The sequence below is a fragment of the Hyperolius riggenbachi genome, chromosome 7 (genome assembly GCF_040937935.1).
Source record: "Hyperolius riggenbachi isolate aHypRig1 chromosome 7, aHypRig1.pri, whole genome shotgun sequence".
NCBI classification, from domain to species: Eukaryota; Metazoa; Chordata; class Amphibia; order Anura; family Hyperoliidae; genus Hyperolius; species Hyperolius riggenbachi.
The window spans coordinates 153,328,235-153,348,309 of NC_090652.1; the positions used below are offsets into that span (position 1 = coordinate 153,328,235).

The 20,075-nt window shown below is 42.5% G+C and overlaps 1 protein-coding gene across 1 annotated transcript in view; it reads right to left on the bottom strand.

Annotated features, from left to right (window-relative positions):
- Positions 1–1,966: 1,966 nt before the first annotated feature.
- The window catches only part of ABCC1 (ATP binding cassette subfamily C member 1 (ABCC1 blood group)), a 303,768-nt gene continuing 285,659 nt past the window's right edge, over positions 1,967–20,075 (bottom strand). The window contains 9 exon segments of the mRNA XM_068244766.1: positions 1,967–2,693; positions 4,629–4,741; positions 4,743–4,824; positions 7,146–7,219; positions 7,221–7,297; positions 7,300–7,312; positions 10,047–10,205; positions 16,863–17,009; positions 17,872–17,973. Coding sequence (XP_068100867.1) covers positions 2,498–2,693; positions 4,629–4,741; positions 4,743–4,824; positions 7,146–7,219; positions 7,221–7,297; positions 7,300–7,312; positions 10,047–10,205; positions 16,863–17,009; positions 17,872–17,973 — 963 coding nt within the window. The 3' untranslated portion in view covers positions 1,967–2,497.

The window sequence follows — 20,075 nt, forward strand, 5'->3', positions numbered from 1 at the left end:
AACCTATGCACACTCATTTGCAACAATGCTTGTGGGATCCATCTGTAGTCTGAGAATTATAGGACAAAAATACAGTCACCATATTCCCAAACAGCTATACGATTACATTATGTGATTTATTGCTGTGCAATTATCAGTAGTCAGTACATTGATTGTTTCAATCTACTTAACCCTGAAGACATCAGCAAGACCGTTCTTTCAAAATGGACTGTGGCAGATGGACCCATTTCCCATTTGTTACTACATAAGCAAATAAACATAATATAAATTAATTAAGATAGTTCCCGGTCATAATTTTGAATTAAAAGAACGGCTTTTTCTAGGTAACAAAACAACCCCCCCCCCCCCCCCCCCCAAAAATAAATAAAAAATAAATGAATAAATGTTTCCTTTGAAATTAAGTATTAGTGTAACATATGTGAGTACAGGAATGCAACCTTAATATTTATGTCACCTGAGGATGGGTTGGAGAGCTTAGTATGATTCTGTAGGCAACAAATGCAGCACACATCAAAAATATCGCACAGGATGCAGCGCCCACCAAAAATACGGCACATAAGACACTGGAAGGTCCTGTAAGGCCCGGGCCAGATAGGTGATCAGTGTTCTCCATTTTGTTTTATTTTTTAACGATTCATAGCATTTAACCAATTAGGAGACTCCCCAGTCTTATCAAATAGCACAAAATACACACACCTACTGATATATTGCCATGCAGTAGACCCATGTTTGCAGATGTGAAAAGAATAAAGGATTCCAAGTGTCTGATGTAGTACGTTAAGTGCCCATTTAGCTGCATTCTGTATCTCTGGTTTGCTGAGATATGGCATTGGGGTAAAACCCATAAAAAGCGAGTCAGTTGTAGGACAAGGATATTATTTAGCCTATTGGTTCAAGAGCTACTGACAAGTTGTATTTTCCAAAATATAGGCTATGTGCTACGAATGTATGGCAGAAATACCATGGCAGGTCACCAGCATGAATACTGAGGTAAACTGCAAATGTACAGATTTTAAGACCTGTACAGATGTATATACAAAAAAAAAAATACGGAGCTATATAGGAATATGCGATTTCTGCATCTGTACAGGATCAACCAACCAGTATTCACAAAAATATACTTTTGGATATTAAAGAGATTGCAGGCCTCCTGTATCTGTGTAGCCAAATTTGAAATCAAAACTGGAAAGCATTACACAGGGCAGCAACAGTAGCTTTAGGCCCAAGTTTGCTGCTGATTGCGGCTATCAGAGGGAACATGTGCGTTAGACTTCTGCAAAGTCTTCATTACAGTATCATCTAGGGGTCCCATGCTAGCATGGCTTGGGCAGCATGGCCTAAACTACTGTAAGTGGTACTGAACAGGAACATGGGAATTTTCCTGTAGAGCAACGGGGCTTGAGGCCCCAGTGCAAATTTCACATGGGCCCCATGCACTCTATTGATATGAAGCCCCAAAACCTACCAAGGACAGCTGCAGTGTCAGCGAGGTGTATTTAGAGAAAGGAAACAGTTAAGGATTACCATTATGCAATACACACAAACACACAGAGGTGTTCATTGCCAGCATAGCACCAATAAAAAGCTAATAAGATGAATGAAGGAGGACCCCTAGTGGGCCACTCTGGCCCAAGGGCCCCGATTCAGTCACAATCTCTGAATCCCCTACTGCTACGGCACTGAATTTTCCTGTACACCTAACATAGCAGTATTACATTTGACAGGATGGCAGGAGCCAATAAACTGTAATGAGGTTATATTTTGTTCAAATTTGTTGCTGTTTCAGTTATAGATGTATTCACACACAGAACCAAAGGATAGGGTCCACTTATTTTTCATTGGTTGGTGTGAATTACTGTACTGTCCCATTGAACTGGTTTAGAGCTACAATCATGTCTGCAAAAAGCAGTATTTTGGCTGGAGTTGGCATTGCCCAGAATGTTTTTACTTTACTGCAGCTTTAGAATAGTGACACAATAAATAAGATTTTATTCCATCGTCTGCTTTCAATTAAATACAAATATATATTTGGAGTTTATTTCACTCCAAAATATAATAAGTGCTTTTAGTTCAAAAAGTAATACTGCATATTAACTTGCCTGTTATATACTCTTGGAATTTAGAAACAAAACAAAATGGCATACAGAGAGGACAGGGAGTATCATGCCTAAAACAAAATGCAATATCTGGTGTCCTAGCCAGGAACATGTTTGAAACAGAGGAGTCATTGCAGACAGGGATGTTTTGGTAGCATGTTAGAATGATGTAGGCGATCATACTGCTGCATGCCATGATGCAACAAATTAGCTGTAGTGCACACTGAAAACTAGCCTTTATGGAGTAGAAATATTTAAATAAAGATTTTTAGGCAAACTAGGACTATATGGAGAGAGCCTGAAAGTTGCAGCCACATAAATATACATGTCCTTATCCTTGAGAGAAAATAAAAATTCAGAGTTTACAATCTTCTCTGTGTATGTCTGTTGGACCTGGTAGTTTAACAGAAGTCTGGCATAACACCTTCTTTATAAGCAGTCCTCATTGGATTCTCTATAGAAACAATTTGCTCATGTAACAATATAATCACACTAATCCAGAGTCTTTGGCCATATTGTAGAAAACTTCCTCTCTTCTGAGTAAGGTTGCTTGGAGAATCAAACTCAACAATTTTCCCTCGATCCAAGACCATCACCCTAAATAGAGGGGAAAAAAAAAAAAAAAAGGAGTATGAAAATCCCAATACTTTAAAAGTACAGCTTTATAGTTCCCACCCCTCATAACTTAGCTTAACCATATTCCCCTCCCTATTAACCACTTGAGGACCCCCCTTTACCCCCCCCCCCCCCCCCCTTAAAGGAATACTTAAGTCTAGAAAAAAAAATGACATCTACTCACCTGGGGCATCCCTCAGCCCCCGAAGCTGGATGGTGCCCTCGCAGCCCCGCTCCGATCATCCTATCCCCGCCGGCGGCTATTTCCGGTTCGGCGACAGCCGCCGACAGGCTGGGAACGCGGCTGATTTTCCGCGTTCCCAGCCGCTGCTATCACTCTCTATGCTGCTATAGCATAGAGAGTGATAGCCGCCGACAGGCTGGAACGCGGCTGATTTTCCGCGTTCCCAGACGCTGCTATCACTCTCTATGCTGCTATAGCGTATATTATATATATATACACGCTATAGCAGCATAGAGAGTGATAGCAGCGGCTGGGAACGCGGAAAATCAGCTGCGTTCCAGCCTGTCGGCGGCTATCGCCGAACCGGAAGTAGCCGCCGGCGGGGACAGGACGATCGGAGCGGGGCTGCGAGGGCACCATCCAGCCTTCGGGGGGCTGAGGATGCCCAGGTGAGTAAATGTCATTTTTTTTTCTAGACTTAAGTATTCCTTTAAGGACCAGCGCTGTTTGATGGGATCTGTGCTGGGTGGCTCTGCAGCCCCCAGCACAGATCAGCGGGCATGCAGAGCGATCAGATCGCCCCCTTTTTTCCCCCCTATGGGGATGATGTGCAGGGGGGGTCTGATCGCTCTGGTGGGCAGGCTAGTTGCGGGGAGGGGGGGCACCTCAAAGCCCCCCTCCGCGGTGAATTCCCCCCCTCCCTCTCCTACCTGTCATGCCCAGTGATCCGGGCTGCACAGGACGCTATCCGTCCTGTGCAGCCAGTGACAGGACGTCCCCTGTCACATGGCGGCGATCCCCGGCCGCTGATTGGCCGGGGATCGCCGATCTGCCTTACGGCGCTGCTGCGCAGCAGCGCCGTACAATGTAAACAAAGCGGATTATTTCCGCTTGTGTTTACATTTAGCCTGCGAGCTGCCATCGGCGGCCCGCAGGCTATTCACGGAGCCCCCCGCCGTGAAGTGACAGGAAGCTCGCGCGAGCGGCTGCTTCCTGATTAATCAGCCTGCAGCTGGCGACGCAGTACTGCGTTGCTGGTCCTGCAGCTGCCACTTTGCCGACGCACGGTATAAGCGTGCGGTCGGCAAGTGGTTAATTGTTGGCTTTTACACTCAGTCCCACTCACAAGCCAATCTGTAAATACTATGGGCCAGTGCACACCAAAAACGCTAGCAGATGAGAAAACACTAGCGGGTTTTGAAGGTTTTTCAGAGCGATTCTAGGCATGTTTAGAGAGATTTTCTAAACATGCCTAGCGTTTTTTTGGAGCGCTTTTGTGTAGCAGATTTTATATTTCGTTACAGTAAAGCTGTAACTGAACAGCTTCTGTAGCAAAAACGCTTGGAAAATCTATCTGATCTAGCGCTTTTCAGAGCAATTTTCCACTTTCCTATACTTTACATTGAGGCAGAAACACTTCAGAAAACCACAAAAATGCTGCAAGACCGGGTTTGCATTTGGGGAAAAAATTAACCGCTCTGGTGTGCACCATCCCATTCACTTTCATTAGCGTCTCTCCCCCCCCCCCCCCCCCCAAGCCTTTAAAAATGCTCAGAACACTCTTGGTGTGCACCAGTCCTATAACAGATATAACAAAGTTAAACCACAGGATTGTACCATTTAGAGAAGGTATACTGTAGATACAGATATCTACTATATTAGGGTGAGACCGCACAGGACAGGGAAGAGAAAACCGAAAAAGTATACAATTTTTAAAAAATACCCAGTTATACCTTGTGTAATCCATGATTGTATTCAGTCGATGAGCAATGGTTATAACAGTACAGTCTTCAAATTCTTTTCTAATTGTAGACTGAATGAGCCCATCTGTCTCTAGGTCTACAGCAGGCCGTGGCTTCATCTAGCACCAAGATTTTGGTCTTTCGAAGAAGAGCTCTTGCCAAGCACACCAGCTGTCGTTGGCCAATGCTGGAGAAATGCAAATATAGTCAATCTATTACTCTGCATCAGTCTATAAATCAACTGGCAGTATGGTTATTTCCTCATTTTAGAATCTAAAAGAGGCACAATTTTTTTCTTTGCTTCTGTGCTTTTAGACCTTAAATGCAGGGGGAAAAAATAAAGCCTCTGTACATTACTTACCTCACCGGGATCCAGCAGTTGCAATCCTTGCCCCTATCCTGAGTGGCGTTCTAAACCATTGAGAGATCGCTGTATGTCATGTGACAAACAGCGATCCTCCTCCGACGGATCGAGAGCATCCCAGGACCAAAAAGAGGAGCTACGAGCGTCCGGATCTCAGCTACTACAGGTTGTTACTGTTCCTTTTTGGAGTCACTCAGCTTCTGTCTTTCACAAATCAGTGCTGCACAGTTTCATTGCTCAGGCTGAACTCTTATACGGAAACTAGTTGTATACAAATTTCCTAGCCTATTGTTGCCGTTCTGAAATCCAATAAACAAGACACAGAACATTTATATTCTGCTTTTCTCCTGGCAGACTCAAAGTGCCAGAGCTGCAGCCATTAGGATGCGCACTATAGGCAGTAACACTGTTAGGATGTCTTGCCCAGGTCTCCTCACTGAATAGGCGCTGGCTTACTGAATAGGAAGAGCTGAGATTCGAACCCTGGTCTCAGGGCCGGATTTGGACATTTTACTGCAAAAGTCTCACTGTCACCAACACCCACCTGGACCCCCCCCCCCCCCCCCCCCCCCCCCATTGTCCCTTCCTGTGCACCACCCATCTTGTGTACACCCTGACCTGTTTTTTTTTTTTTCCCCTGGTCCTGTGCTCTCTTATTGTGCTCCCCCATCCTGTGTACTTCCCTGGTCCTGTGCTCCCCCATTCTGTGCTGTCCTTGTGGTGCTCCACTGCTTGCTCTTTTGGAAGCAGGGCAGCCGCAAACTGGGTTTGGGACTACTTTACATGTTTTTACGGTTTAACTGCCTTAATGTGCCAGCCCACTACCCACTCCTTGCTTCCTGGTGACCTAGGCCATGGCCTTTGTGGCCTTGCCTTAAATCCAGCCATGCCTGGTCCTGCCCTGTGTCAGATTCAGAGCCCAAGACCAGTACACTATCCAGCAAATAGGAAAGAAGATACATTCTGCTAGACTTTCTTGCTCTGGTGATATTGCAGCTTCTTGGGCATTTGTCTTTGCTGCATGTGTAAGAATTACAAGCAGCTCCCTACTTAAACAACTCGAGTTACAATATTTCATACATACAAACAAAACTCTCTCCATGTACAAAATATGACTTTTTACCGCTTATTTTTTAGTAAGTAGTTTAAAATAAGTTAAAAGCATGTTGAAAAACAACCAAAGAACGTTGTTTATACTAGATGTCTTAAATTAAGAGTTGTCCAAAAGTAAAACATTGTCCACGTTTCTCTATGCATAACACCATGACTCAGCAGCTTACAAACTCCAGGGCCTAACCTGCTCACATAACCCCGCTTGTAGAGGACCGCCTGTACATGGTTGTCTACCTAAGCTAAATAACCTGGGATGGGTAGCTAAACCCCTGTTTACAGGTTGTGACCAGTTATAGGCCCCATTCACACTTGAGTGTTTTGCCAAAATCGCAAGCAAAACGCTCAAGTGTGAATGGGGCCTATAATTTGAAAGCGCTAGTGTAATAAAACCCTATGGACCCGTTCTTACTTGGGCGATTTGTGCTAATTGCCGCAAATCGGCCAAAATTACGAAACGCAAACGATCACGTTTCAGTGCTATAGAAGCGCTAAACGCGATCGCGGAGAAATCGCTGCACCTGTCCAGTGATTTTTCCAGGTGAAATCGCAGAAAAAATCACTCCCGCAAAACGGCGGCAAAACTCGCCTGTGTTTTTGCGCTTCTAAGTGTGAATGGGCGCTAAAGGAGTATCTACAGACACAGTACTCACTCATACCGTTAATAACACTACAAAAAGGTACCTTTATCCCTTACATTTTCTATGGAAAATCCTGTATATTACTATGGAGACCTCAGCAGAGGAAGGAACATTACATATAAATGTATGGCATGTATGAACAAATATTCTCTGTCACTTGAAGTGATTATCCACTAGCACCTATACAGAATGCCCTCATGCTAGTAACAAACATAACTATAAAGCGTATCTCAAGTAATCAAAAGCTATGCTGGTTGTGAGTGGAGATTTTGCTGTGGATATCCACAGACAGCAATGCCGACAACCTGCATTCATTTGTAATCAACGTGAAGTCTAATATTTAGTACAGATGGTGTGTGTTTACAAAGCAACTAGAACGGCACTTCCACTAACCTGAGATTCTCTCCACCTTCTGAACACTCATGGTTGAGCTTGTCAGGAAGGACCTGAAACAAAGTTCTTAAGATGAGCAAGCTCTAAAGCAGACCAGATCTGTTCATCGGTGTACTTCTCAAAGGGGTCAAGGTTCATACGGAGTGATCCGAAAACAAGACTGGGTCCTACAGTAGATGCAGAACAAAAACAAGAAAACGTTAAAAAAAAAAAAATTAAGTAAGCAGTTATTTTATTTATTATTTATTGTATTTATAAAGCACCAACTTAATACGCAGAGCTATACATTAGTTAAGGTTACAGACAATATTTAGGGGTGACATACAGAATAAGACAATACATGAAAACCAGATCACACAGTAGGAGTACAAGGTAATGCTTAGTCAGTCACTGGATGGGAGCATGGAGATTAGCAAGCTGAGTTCACTCAGATCCATAGGATGGGTGTACGGTAATGGAGGTGCGTGATCAGGTAGACATAAGGAGGAGGACCCTGCCCAAAGGCTTACAATCTATAAGGAGAGGAGGGGACACAAAAGTAGGGGAGGCTGCAGGTTAGAGCACTAGTGAGGGGGGGGGGGGGGGGGGGTGTTAGGCCAGAGTAAAAAGTGAGTTTTGAGGGCCTACTTGAAGATTTTGAAGGAGGGGGAAACCCTAATTGGGGGGGGGGGGGGGCGGGGGGGGGGAAGAGAAGTAGGGAGTTCCATAGTGTTGGAGCAGCTCTTGAGAAGTCCTGAAGGCGTGCATGGGATTAGGTGATACAGGGGGGAGTCAGGCAAAGTTCATGATGTAAAGAGGTGATAATAATCTAAAAGACACATGCATCTAATACAAATGGGCACATCAATAAATAATAAATGTAATAAATGAGCCCCCAAATACAATGCTGCAAATTTCCCAAGAATCAGCACTTCACAAAAGGAGAATATAAGGCATTTACAATACAATGTGCATCAATGTGCATGTCCTTTCACCACTGCAGCCACAAGGACGGAATGAAGGGTTTACTCCTATCAGAAAAAGTCTCCTGGCATCAGAATAGGTTTACAATGCAAGACGCTTAGTAACCAATTTTTTAGTGGGGGTATTCCATATTCTGTTATAAAACTCAATCCTAATAGGAAGATGCAAAAGGTGAACACATATCATTACTCTAAGGAAACAAACTTGCTGTCAATCTATCAGTCACACACGTTTCTACAATGTCATAACCCCCTGAAATGGCACTGCATTTAAAGGACAACCAGTGGCGTAACTACAATTGGAGTCTTCCAGTGAAACTTTGATGGGGCCCCCCAATGTTCACACCCTTTCCCTCCCTCCCCCCCCCCCCCCCTTGGTGCCCTTCATGGCCTTGGGGCTCATCTTACGGTCTTAGAATAAATGTGGCCATCATGATCTTCACACCCAGAACATGTGAAGCCACAAAACCACCTGATCTGAAGTATATTCCCCTGTATCAGAGGAAGGGAAGGTTAGTACTTTGGGCCCCTCACAGCTCTGGGCCCCCCTGCAGGACAACTATCACAGTTATCAATTATGTGGGAGCTCCATTAGTGAATCACATAACCATTTAGATAATAAACAGTGATTGCAAAATGTCTTTTTATATTAGTCATTTTGTTTAATGTGTCTGAAAGACTGTGTCCCCTTACAATCCTGACAGCGTTGGACTGCAGAATAGTCCAACTTCATAGTGGCGCCACCCAGGAAAGCACTGGTGGTGGAAGAATCTATTTTTTGCTTTCCCAATCCCACAGCAAGTTTTAAAATCACATGACTGCTGCATCAATCTAGTATTAGGAGCAAGAGACAACCACTCTCACTCACACTGTGCCCTGCAAATAGTGTTAGAAAAGTGCTCCTGCAGTGCATGTGTAAAAGCACCAACATGCATTCCTGGGATCAGTGCAGCATGACCGGATGTTTGCTGTTGCTAGGTAAGGGCATAGCAACAGCAAACATCCAATCATACTGTAGTAATCGCATGGATGCGGGTTAGTTCTTTTATTCACACTGCAGGTGCTCTCCTGTAAAAATCTATTTTCCGGCACAGTAGGTAAAAAAAGTGGCTGTCCCACTCTCCTCATATAGATTGATGCAGCGATCATGTGATTTATTAGACTCTGGGGTCAGAGACGAAAAAAATAGATTGCTCCCACTTTGCTTCCTAAGGGTGGCATCTCCTGTGAAGATTAATTATTCTGAAATTCGATGTAGTCAGTGTCTTAAGAGGATGAACAACATAGCCTTTTACAATAGGACTTCTTCCCCACTTCTTGCTAGCTGCAATGCAGGTGGGCGATGCAACATAGGGCACTGCGTTGCTACACTATTCTATGCAATGTGGTTGCAACTCCATTTGTTTATAATAAATGTAGTGCGGAAAAAAGCATGCAACTATGCGTTGTGATTCAGCGGTGAGTCACAAAGCATGGATGGAAGACAGTGCAGTCTATGAACTTTTCATGTCCTTTTGAATCCCATACACTGAGTTGCTGAAAATGCAACCACAAGTGGGGAAGAGGTCTAACGGTCCCTTGTTAAAATGGATATGCGATTCATTAATGGGGCTCTCCAATAATTGATAGACAAGGGTTATCCAAACTGAAGCTCACAAATTGCTTCTGTGGATTTTCCACCATTGACAAGTGATTGCCTACAGATACATGTAGTAGCCAAGCTCAAAAACAAAATTACTGTATAAAAAAGTAAGCGATGATTAGTAAGCTATTACCAGAGATGGAAAGAAATTTAAAAATACAGCATTTGAAGGCTTCTTTATTGATGAACTTGGTCAAAGTAGACAACTTAGATTTCCAAGAATTTACAAGTTCACCGCATTTGCCAACCCTTCACTGACTGGTACAATTGGATGAACCATGTTGTAGATGTACCTACCTGTGGAATAATTGTAATCTTGAATCGAAGGTCATGCAGACCAATTTTTGCTATATTGCAGCCATCTACAATAATTTCTCCTGAAGCAGCTTCATTGATGCGGAACAATCCAAGTGTGAGAGACGACTTCCCAGCTCCTGTTCTCCCAACAATGCCAATCTACAAAGCCAACAAAAAGGTCAAAGCAAACACTTCATAATTTTAACATTCACAATATCACACCTCTGGCTTTGCATCCTATAATCACTCTGAACCTTTTCCTAGTGCAGCTTGCTTTCAGCAGAGCAATGCAGTAGTCCCTGAACACAAAGCCCTTGTATTCTAAATCCAAGTTAAATGTAATTGTGTCCAAATGACACTTTGTGATAAAGTACCTGAACAATGGATGTGCTTTTATTTTTTGCTAAAGGTATTTTGTGTAATCTTCTCTGAATCAGGATTATACACTAATCTTGTTACTGTGATGTGTCCTTCATGGTGATGTAATTTTAAAATATACAAAGAGCAAGAATACAGCCCCATGACACAGCCCCCATACATTCTGCAGTTTTAGCCAGCAGATGCCACACATTAAAGGGGGGGCACAGGGTTACACTGTTTATAAAGAGGGCCATACTGATTTTAAAGGAAGTCATGTGGCCACACAATATAAAGTGGGCTACGGAATTACACCAATTATAAGGGGGGCAATCTTGTTTTAACAATTGGGGCCACATAGGCTACTCTTATTATAAAGGGGAAATACTTAAGCTGGCCACTAACGGTCCAATTTCTAGCGAAAAATCGTTCGAGCAATCAGAAATTTTGATCGGATTGGTTATAAATCTCCATTGGTGGACACAATCGATTATGAACGAGTGAAAAAAATGTCGCCCGAATGAATTTTTGTCGAACGAAAATTTGGATTTTCTTGGTGGTCGTGATAGAGAGGAAGCAATGATTGGTTAGTTGATGTTGTAGTGAACGATTTTTCGTCCGATCAGAATGTCTGATCGCTCGAACGATTTTTCGCTAGAAATTGTACCGTTAGTGGCCAGTTTTAGATGCATTTGGAGCACAATTTTGTACAGGCAAATGGATGGCCACACTATTGACAGGGACTACTATTAATGCATTTGTCCACACGCTGTAATTTGATGAAATCCTTCTCTGGCTTTAATTACTACACAGGACTTGCTGGACACACAGGACTTTTATGAGGCTATCAGCCTCACAGCGCCATGATTATGACGGTGGTGTGACGATTCATCCTTTGATACATAATCACTGAGTGGAGCAGGCAAGACACCGGGACACTGGTACTGTATGCAGCTTTCTTTGTTCATGTTTGATGTGTTTCATGCTTGCCCTCTATGGAGATTCTGCTATTGCTGAATGCAGGGTCTGCTGCTTCCAGCTATATGTCAGTGAATTTCTATTAACACAATTATACAAACTAGATCGCGCTACTGCTTCAATGAGTCCTTGCTACCATATACATGAATCAATTGTCCATAACCTATCCGGTGCGGTTTCATATATTTCTTCAAGCTCGATCGTGGGCGTTCAATAATGCTTAGGCTTCTGTGCATATACACCTCCACCACACCCTTAAAACTGGGCACTCACCCTTATCCACAGACCCTCTGCCAGATGGGTCAATTGCGCCTTGGGATACTCTTAGGCGATCCCCAGCCTTTACGATCCACACTTGAATGGTAAAGCAATTTCTTCATAAAGCATGCACCTCAAAGTAAAGCACAAAGCCTCTCATAGCGTAAAACCGTTCAGTTAGTTAGATAAAAGTTAAAAATGCACACTCACATGTCCATACGATAAAATAGCGCACAGAGTTTTTTGGATGGGCTCTCCCCCATATGGTGGCCGTCAGGCAGGGCTAGAAGTGAAACCGGACCTCGGAACGTCTCATCCCCCTCGCCGCTGATCCACCACGCCAATTCACTTCCTCTCAGGTGTCCCCGCCCTACTAGTTTCGTCGATAACGACTCATCAGCTGATGAGTCGTTATCGACGAAACTAGTAGGGCGGGGACACCTGAGAGGAAGTGAATTGGCGTGGTGGATCAGCGGCGAGGGGGATAAGACGTTCCGAGGTCCGGTTTCACTTCTAGCCCTGCCTGACGGCCACCATATGGGGGAGAGCCCATCCAAAAAACTGTGCGCTATTTTATCGTATGGACATGTGAGTGTGCATTTTTAACTTTTATTTAACTAACTGAACGGTTTTACGCTATGAGAGGCTTTGTGCTTTACTTTGAGGTGCATGCTTTATGAAGAAATTGCTTTACCATTCAAGTGTGGATCGTAAAGGCTGGGGATCGCCTAAGAGTATCCCAAGGCGCAATTGACCCATCTGGCAGAGGGTCTGTGGATAAGGGTGAGTGCCCAGTCTTAAGGGTGTGGTGGAGGTGTATATGCACAGAAGCCTAAGCATTATTGAACGCCCACGATCGAACTTGAAGAAATATATGAAACCGCACCGGATAGGTTATGGACAATTGATTCATGTATATGGTAGCAAGGACTCATTGAAGCAGTAGCGCGATCTAGTTTGTATAATTGTGTTAATTGTGATTGGTTGGTAGAACGCGCACCACCATTAGTGTTGACATTGATTTAACTTTGCTAGCTCTGTGTATTTTGTACGAGTGAATTTCTATTCACCACCTCGCAGTGGACTGAATGGTACACAAATGGCTTTATGTGAAACCTTTATCCAAGCTCGACTCTGCTGCTTTGATCCTGGCGTGTTATTAAAGCGGACCCAAACCAAACATTTTTTCAATTCAAAATATTTAGTTGCACCACTCTGACATATACAAAGATAAATAAACACTCCTTCAAGCCTATGAGCATTTAATTGTACGTTTTTCACGCTTCTCTTTTCACAACTAGGGTTTTACAGGTGGCAGCCATTAGCAATTCCTCCTTTGCTGGACACCATCTACTCCACCAGTGTGTCGGATTCTGTCCCAGTAATATGAAAGGAAGGGAGGAGTTCCTCCAATAAATGTAAAATATTTTATATTTGTCATCATGCAGCTGAAAAAAGGCTGCTATTAATTATTATAATTTAGAAAATAGATTTTATTTCTGAAATCTTGTATTTTTAATTTGGGTCCACTTTAATTCCACTTTGCTGCTTATGGCTAAATGTTCCACTTCTTTTTGCATTACCAGCTGCTTCGTGCCAATTGTTTGTTGAACTGTACTATCTGCAATTCAAGTGGGACTTGTGCCTCAAGTTTTATCCGGATACTATCTGTTGCCACCTGTCCATGAGGTTTTGAACTGTCTCTATAACAATTCAATTTGTCCCAACAGGGACTCTTATGGAACTTTGTCCCTTTCAGCCTATTTTTGATAGAAGAAGGGGGTTGTATGAGTGTGAGGTGGGTGTATATGTGTGGAATCGGTGGCCTGATCAACCACCATCTGTCCCTTTTATATATAGTATGTGTGTGTAATTTTTGATAAATAAAAATTATGATATTTTAAGTATTGATTGTGGTTTCTTGTTGCTTGCGGCATATGCCTTCCTTATTCGTCTCCTACATGTGTAATTTATGCAATTTGATAAAAGATGAATGCATGAGAGAAAGAGAGGGGAGGGAAGGGGAGAGAGAGAGAGAGAGAGAGGAGAGAGAGAGGAGAGAGAGAGAGAGAGGGGGGAGAGAGAGCACTCCTCCAGGCAACTAAAAGTTGACAAGCACGGATATATGTATAAGTTAACATTATCCTACATGTCACTTCAGGTATACTGTACTTAGAAATGAACCTGAACAAACATAAAAGTAGCATGTTTGTTGTCTCCGGTCTCCCTTTCAATCCCTGTAATTGCCCGTTTTGGATTCTACTGCCCACCAGTAAAATGCACGTCCTGGCAGACTCCCTTATTACCACATTTTCCTTGCCTCTCCTGTCAAAAACCATGGCTTATGTCCAAACTATGCATGCTTAGAAAATGAGCGTGTCTCTGCACTTAATATGTGTTCTTGGCAAACTGTAAGAAATGCTGGGATAGGGAACATTTTATAGTCGAAAAACTAAGACCGAGAAGGGAAACTAATGAACACCAAAATGGATTTCAGTAGGAATCGCAGGCAATACATATCCACATAGTGAGATCAATTAACAAAGAATCTGTTATTAGGTATACATTATTTCAGCACGTTTAGCCAATCACAAATTGTGCCTTTTTATGAAGTCTGATTACTTATTTTAAGAATACATATGGCATTCTCATTTCTTATTTTAAGGATTCATGTGGTATTTCATTTTCTATTTTAGGGATTTGTGTGGTATTGTTTCCTTATTGCATTATGCGGAAAATATAAGCAAGCTTTGATAAAATTAGCATTTATTATAGCACTAAATAAAGTGCATTGCTCTAATCTCTCAAAAGTACCGTATATACTTGCAGTTAAGTCGATCTATGCATAAACCTACCTGTCCAATTTTGCCCTAAAAAAAGGGTTGCCCGTATATACTTGCATATATGATGACCTGCGTATAAGCCGAAGTACCCACTTTTCCCTCAGAAACAAGGAAAAAGTGATTGACGTGTGTGTGAGCCCCTATTCAGTATAGCCTCCTCCTCAGTATCCTGATGTGCCCCCAGTGCAAGTCAGTCCCTCTCCCAATAGCCAGATGTGCCCCAAGGATGATACAGCTGTGTCTTAAGACGCCATATATATGAGAGATGGGAGTCGCCACACAGGAAGAATCTCCAATCATTGCACCACTGACACATTGCTTGCACACACTGATTCACAAGCCAGGGGACACAGGTAGTCTTGAGCAGTGCAGTCTGCACACCATGTTGCAGGGGATGGGGGGCACAGACACAGCAGGGAGCCAGCTGGCAAGAGCAGGATCACTAGTGCACAATACTTACGCTCCTCTGCCAGTAACAAAACCTGCTCCCCTATCCGTTCTGCTCCACTAAGCCTCATATAAGTTGAGGGGTTAACTTTTCAGCACTTTTTTGTGCTGAAAAATCAGGCTTATATGCGAGTATACACAGTAAATACAGTGACCGGCGATCAGGGAAAAATGGTACTGGTTTCTATTTTGCGTTCTGCTGACCACAACGGATTAAACGGATCTACTGCAAACTAACAAGTGTGCACTGATCCTATAACTAACATGGGATCCTTTATCAGATGTGGAAATGGTCAGTTTCTTGTGCTAGTGGGAACAGGTCCTTTGTCCAACTTTGAACTGTAAACATCAGTCTCAGCCAAACATTTACATGAAAAAAAGGTCATTGTTATATAACATATACAAAATGTACAAAATTACTGAGACCTACGACCAATCAGTGCTAGTAAAAAAGGGGGCGCACAGGGATAGTGGACAAAAAGGGCGCCGCCATAGACTGCAATGCAAAATATTGGCTATTCGGCGCCCGACAGGAAAAAAGGGCGCCCGAGAAATAGCGGTTACAGGGGTCGTGTTAACATAAGTTTTTGTTTACAGAATAAGGTTTATAACAAATATCGTTTACAAGTTCGTTTTGAGTTTGTGTTATACTTATTTTTTCGTTTTTAAATTTCGCTTATAACAGTTTTTACTTATTTTTTTAGTTTAAAAATTTCGCTTACAAAAGATTAACAACGAAATTTTCGTTTACACTTCATTGATCATTTAAAATTTGTTTTCATATGTATAATGCGTAAATACCGGTTTCAACCTTATTGTATTAGAAATACATCGCTTTTGGTATTAACTTTGATTTTACACTTATAAAGCGTTGATTATAGTTACTAAAATATTGCTTTTAATATTACTGTTATTTTAAGATTTCTAATGCATACGTGATTGTAAGGCTATCTATTGTATTGTATATATTTATATATACTTTTCTCTATTTATAATATTAATGTATACGTGATATTAAGGCTATTTTAAGGCCATTTATTCTATTACAAATATATAAATTATTTTATTCATGTTATTTGTAGAGAAGTATTTTAAGGATTAAATATATTATTGTTTATATGTGTTTAGGGTGTTTGTGCGGTGGGGATGGTTAGGTTTAGGCATTACCAGGGGGGTCTAGGAGTTAGGGATAGGTAAGGGAGGGAGGGTTAGGTATAGTTACAGTGCACTATAGACCACCAGGGGGATGGTTAGGGTTAGGCATCACCAGGGGAGATATAGGATTAGGCACCACCAGGGGAGATATAGGGTTAGGCACCACCAGGGGAGATATAGGGTTAGGCACCACCAGGGGGGTGGTTAGGCACCACCAGGGGGGGGGGGGTCTTAGGGTTAGGCACCACCAGGGGGGGGGGGTCTTAGGGTTAGGCACCACCAGGGGGGTCTTAGGGTTAGGCACCACCAGGGGGGTCTAGGGGTTAGGGATAGGTACAGGAAGGGCTCTGTGTGAGAATAAAGTTAGGTATAGTTACAGCACAATATATGTAATATATACAATTTATTAAATTATGTATATTTAAACAAAGAGGGGGTCTAGGGGTTAGGGATAGATCTGTGTGAGCCTACAGGTAAGTATAATTACAGTAAAATATCTGTAAAACCTACCATTGCATTGCTATGCTTAATACAAGTGTAAATATCGTTTTGTTAGACACGCTATTTGACGTTTCTTTTCAGAATTCGTTTGTTGTTATAGACGGTATTTTGCCATTTCATTTCCGTTTAACCCATTTAGCACTAAATTTTCGTTTACAACCCCTTAAAAGAAAAATCTGGTTTTGCGTAAAACTTAAAATTTCGGCTATACCCCGCGCCCTTTTTTCCAGGGACCCTTTTCTGATACACGCACGACCAATCACATATTTTCACTAACCTTTTCACCACCTTGGACAGTGGCATTAATATTCTTCAAAGCCAAGTCTAAATCTTCTCGATAACGCAAGCAAAAATTGGTGAACTCAATCTTCCCTTCATGGGGCCAGCTGTCCTCTGGTTTGTTCTCCGGCAATTCCCATGACGCCTAGGTGAAAGCAAGAAGAGAAAATGCATGTTGGTATTATAAACATTGCTACAGCTACTGATTTAAGTATAAGAAAAAGGAGTAAATAAAAATATAGACATGGGTACATATTATAGAGTTGGTAGACAAAGCAAGGATTACAGTGATTGTCAGCATCAGCTGGCTACCTTTGCTGATGACTTAGTGTGATTAACCATGTTGTTTCTCTTCCCAATATATTATTTTGTAAGGTCTGCAATTTTAAAATGACTGCTTCAAAATTGAGATTCTCAACCTTACTATTCCTCCCAAATGAGTAAACAGTTTAGGGGGTTCCTTTTCTTTCAACTGAGCAGCATGGTGGCCCAGTGGTTAGCACTCTCGCCGCTGGGTCTACAGTTCGAAAACCAGCCAGGTCAACATCTGCAAGGAGTTTGTATGATCTCCCCGTGTCTGCGTGAGGTTTTCTCTGGGGACTCCGGTTTCCTCCCACATCCCAAAAACATACAGATAAGTTAAATGGCTTCCCCCTAAAATTGGACATAGACTATGATACATAAACTACACTATACATACATAGACATATGACTATGGTAGGGATTAGATTGTGAGCTCCTCCAAGGGACAGTTAATGACAAAACAAGATATTTAAGCACTGCAGAAGATGTCAGCGCTAAATAAATACTAAATACGAACTGCCAATATCTCCTACCAGGAGCTCTGCCCTTCACAGTTCAGTCAGCCCCAACAACTAAACATACATAGTCCTTTCTGAATCATGTTTAGGGTCCGCAGCAGAAAAGGCTCTATTCCAACACCAATGTGGCCATAGCCTGAAGACAACTATCAAAAGCAAAGTGGAATCCAAATAGCTGGACCATACCTCCTGTTCTAAATCTGCATACTCTTTAACTCTTTCCACTGCCACTATATTGGTCTCCAGTTCAGAGGACATCCTCACCAGCCAGTTCAGGTATGTTGTAACCTACAAAAAAATTATAATAATATTATACATCAGTGACTATAAAGTGTACTCCTGGTGCAGGGCAGGGTAATTCACAAAGAAACATTGGCAGGTGCATGGGCCCTATTGGGTGTCAAGGGATCTAGGTCCAGATGCCACCTCCTCTGGACCATCACCCACTTCAGATTACCAAAAATTGGCACCAAAGCTACTACCTTTCCTAGGGCCCCATTTCACCTTAATTTATTTTATTAATCTACCATTGCTCCTGTTAGGCATTTTTTTTAATACTGCAGTTACCATAACTAACATTTCTGTAAGGTCAAAACTGATTTATTTCCCGGCACTTATGACCTACGCAACATCCTGGGCAATAGTTTCCTTGCATATCAGAACGCTTTCCCACAAAGTCATTATGAAGAGGGTCACAGTAATTATTAATCTGTTGCATTGTTCTGGAAAGCAAGTGGCCTGACTAATTGCAGAGATATCTAAAATTTCCTTTAGATATCTGTCTGACATTAGCTTGTCATCTAAAAGTATAGGTTTTCCTGCAAGCCTGTTAGAAAAATAGCATAAGCCTCACATCACGTGTATAAAATAACTATAAATATATTTTTATTAGATTAACTTTTTTATTCCATAAAGTATCAGTTATTGTGCCGATTTCTCTGAAAGATGTCACCCCAGAAAAAGTTTCCATGAAAGGAACCCTGAGCAGACGTCAAAACTGGAATACTGAACTTACCTGCGGCTTTCATCAGCCCCCATAAGGTCCTTTGCGAGGTCCTTCCACGTCTTTTGGGTCCCCTCCGTTCCCAGCTAATGGCTCCGTAAGCTGCGCGATTCAGCCGGGAATCTTGTGCAACTGCACATGTGCGGCCTGTTTGCGCACCTGTTGCTTTGAGCGTTCTGTGCATGCGCTGTTCATTCTTTAGAGAACGGCACATTCACAGACAGCTAACAGCTACTGGTGCATGATCGAGACAGGCGCAAAGATGGGCTGCGCATGTGCACGACTCCCAGCCGGGTTGCGCAGCTAACAGAGCCGCCAGCGGGAGAACGGAGGGGACCCAGAAAATGCAGAGGGACCTCATGGGCTACGGGGGTCTGGAGTAAGCCCCAGGTAGGGTCAGCATTACATTTTTGACGTCTGTTCGGGTCCCTTTAAAGCACACCTGAAGTGAGAGGGATATGGAGGCTGACCTATTTATTTCCTTTTAAATCATACCAGTTACCTGGCTGCCCTACTGAGCCTCTGCCTCTTATACTTTCAGCCACCGAACCTGAACAAGCATGCAGATCTGATGTCTCTGACTGAAGTCTGACTGGAATAGCTGAATGCTTGTTTCAGGTGTGATTCAAACACTACTGCAGCCAAACAGATCTGCAGGACTACCAGGAAACTGGTGTTTAAAAGCATCCATACCCCTCTCACTTCAGGTGTCCATTAGGCATAAGTCTCTACGAAGAGGCAAAATGTCCACATCAAAATACAGTCTTCATTTTTGTATTTTTTTTTTACTTGCCAATATATAATCTGACTAGATTTGAAAAACCCACCCCCTTGTGGTATAATGCGTGGCCTGTACTCGTTGTGTACAATAACATTACTTTATAAGGTATTTAACATGCATGTTGGAGAAATTGCTGCATGCATGGTATCTGGCTCTGATGTGCTGCTGTTTTTCATGGGGTAGATCTGCTTAAATTCACAGGATAATGAGTTTATACAGCAGACACTGTATTACATCACAGGTGCTAAAAATGAACTGTCCTGTTTATACAATGAAACCAAAGAGGTTCCCTAAAGAAAGGTCAGGATTGTATTAATTTAGAAAGACTGTTCTGTGTAGATACCATAATATCCCAAACTCACACCAAGCTTCTGTGCAGATGTGGAAAAAAATATATGCTACTAAAGGAACTCTACAAATATGCAGATAAATTCGGCAGGTGTAAAAAACAAAAAAACACACAGGGCCTATTTACGGTAAACAATGTATGTTTTCATAACACACATTTTGGCGATTGCAAGGACTTTCTTTTACATTGTAAATCAAGGTGCTCAATTGCCACCAGTGCAAAGCGATTCTTAGGGCTTATTTTCACTAGGATCCGCA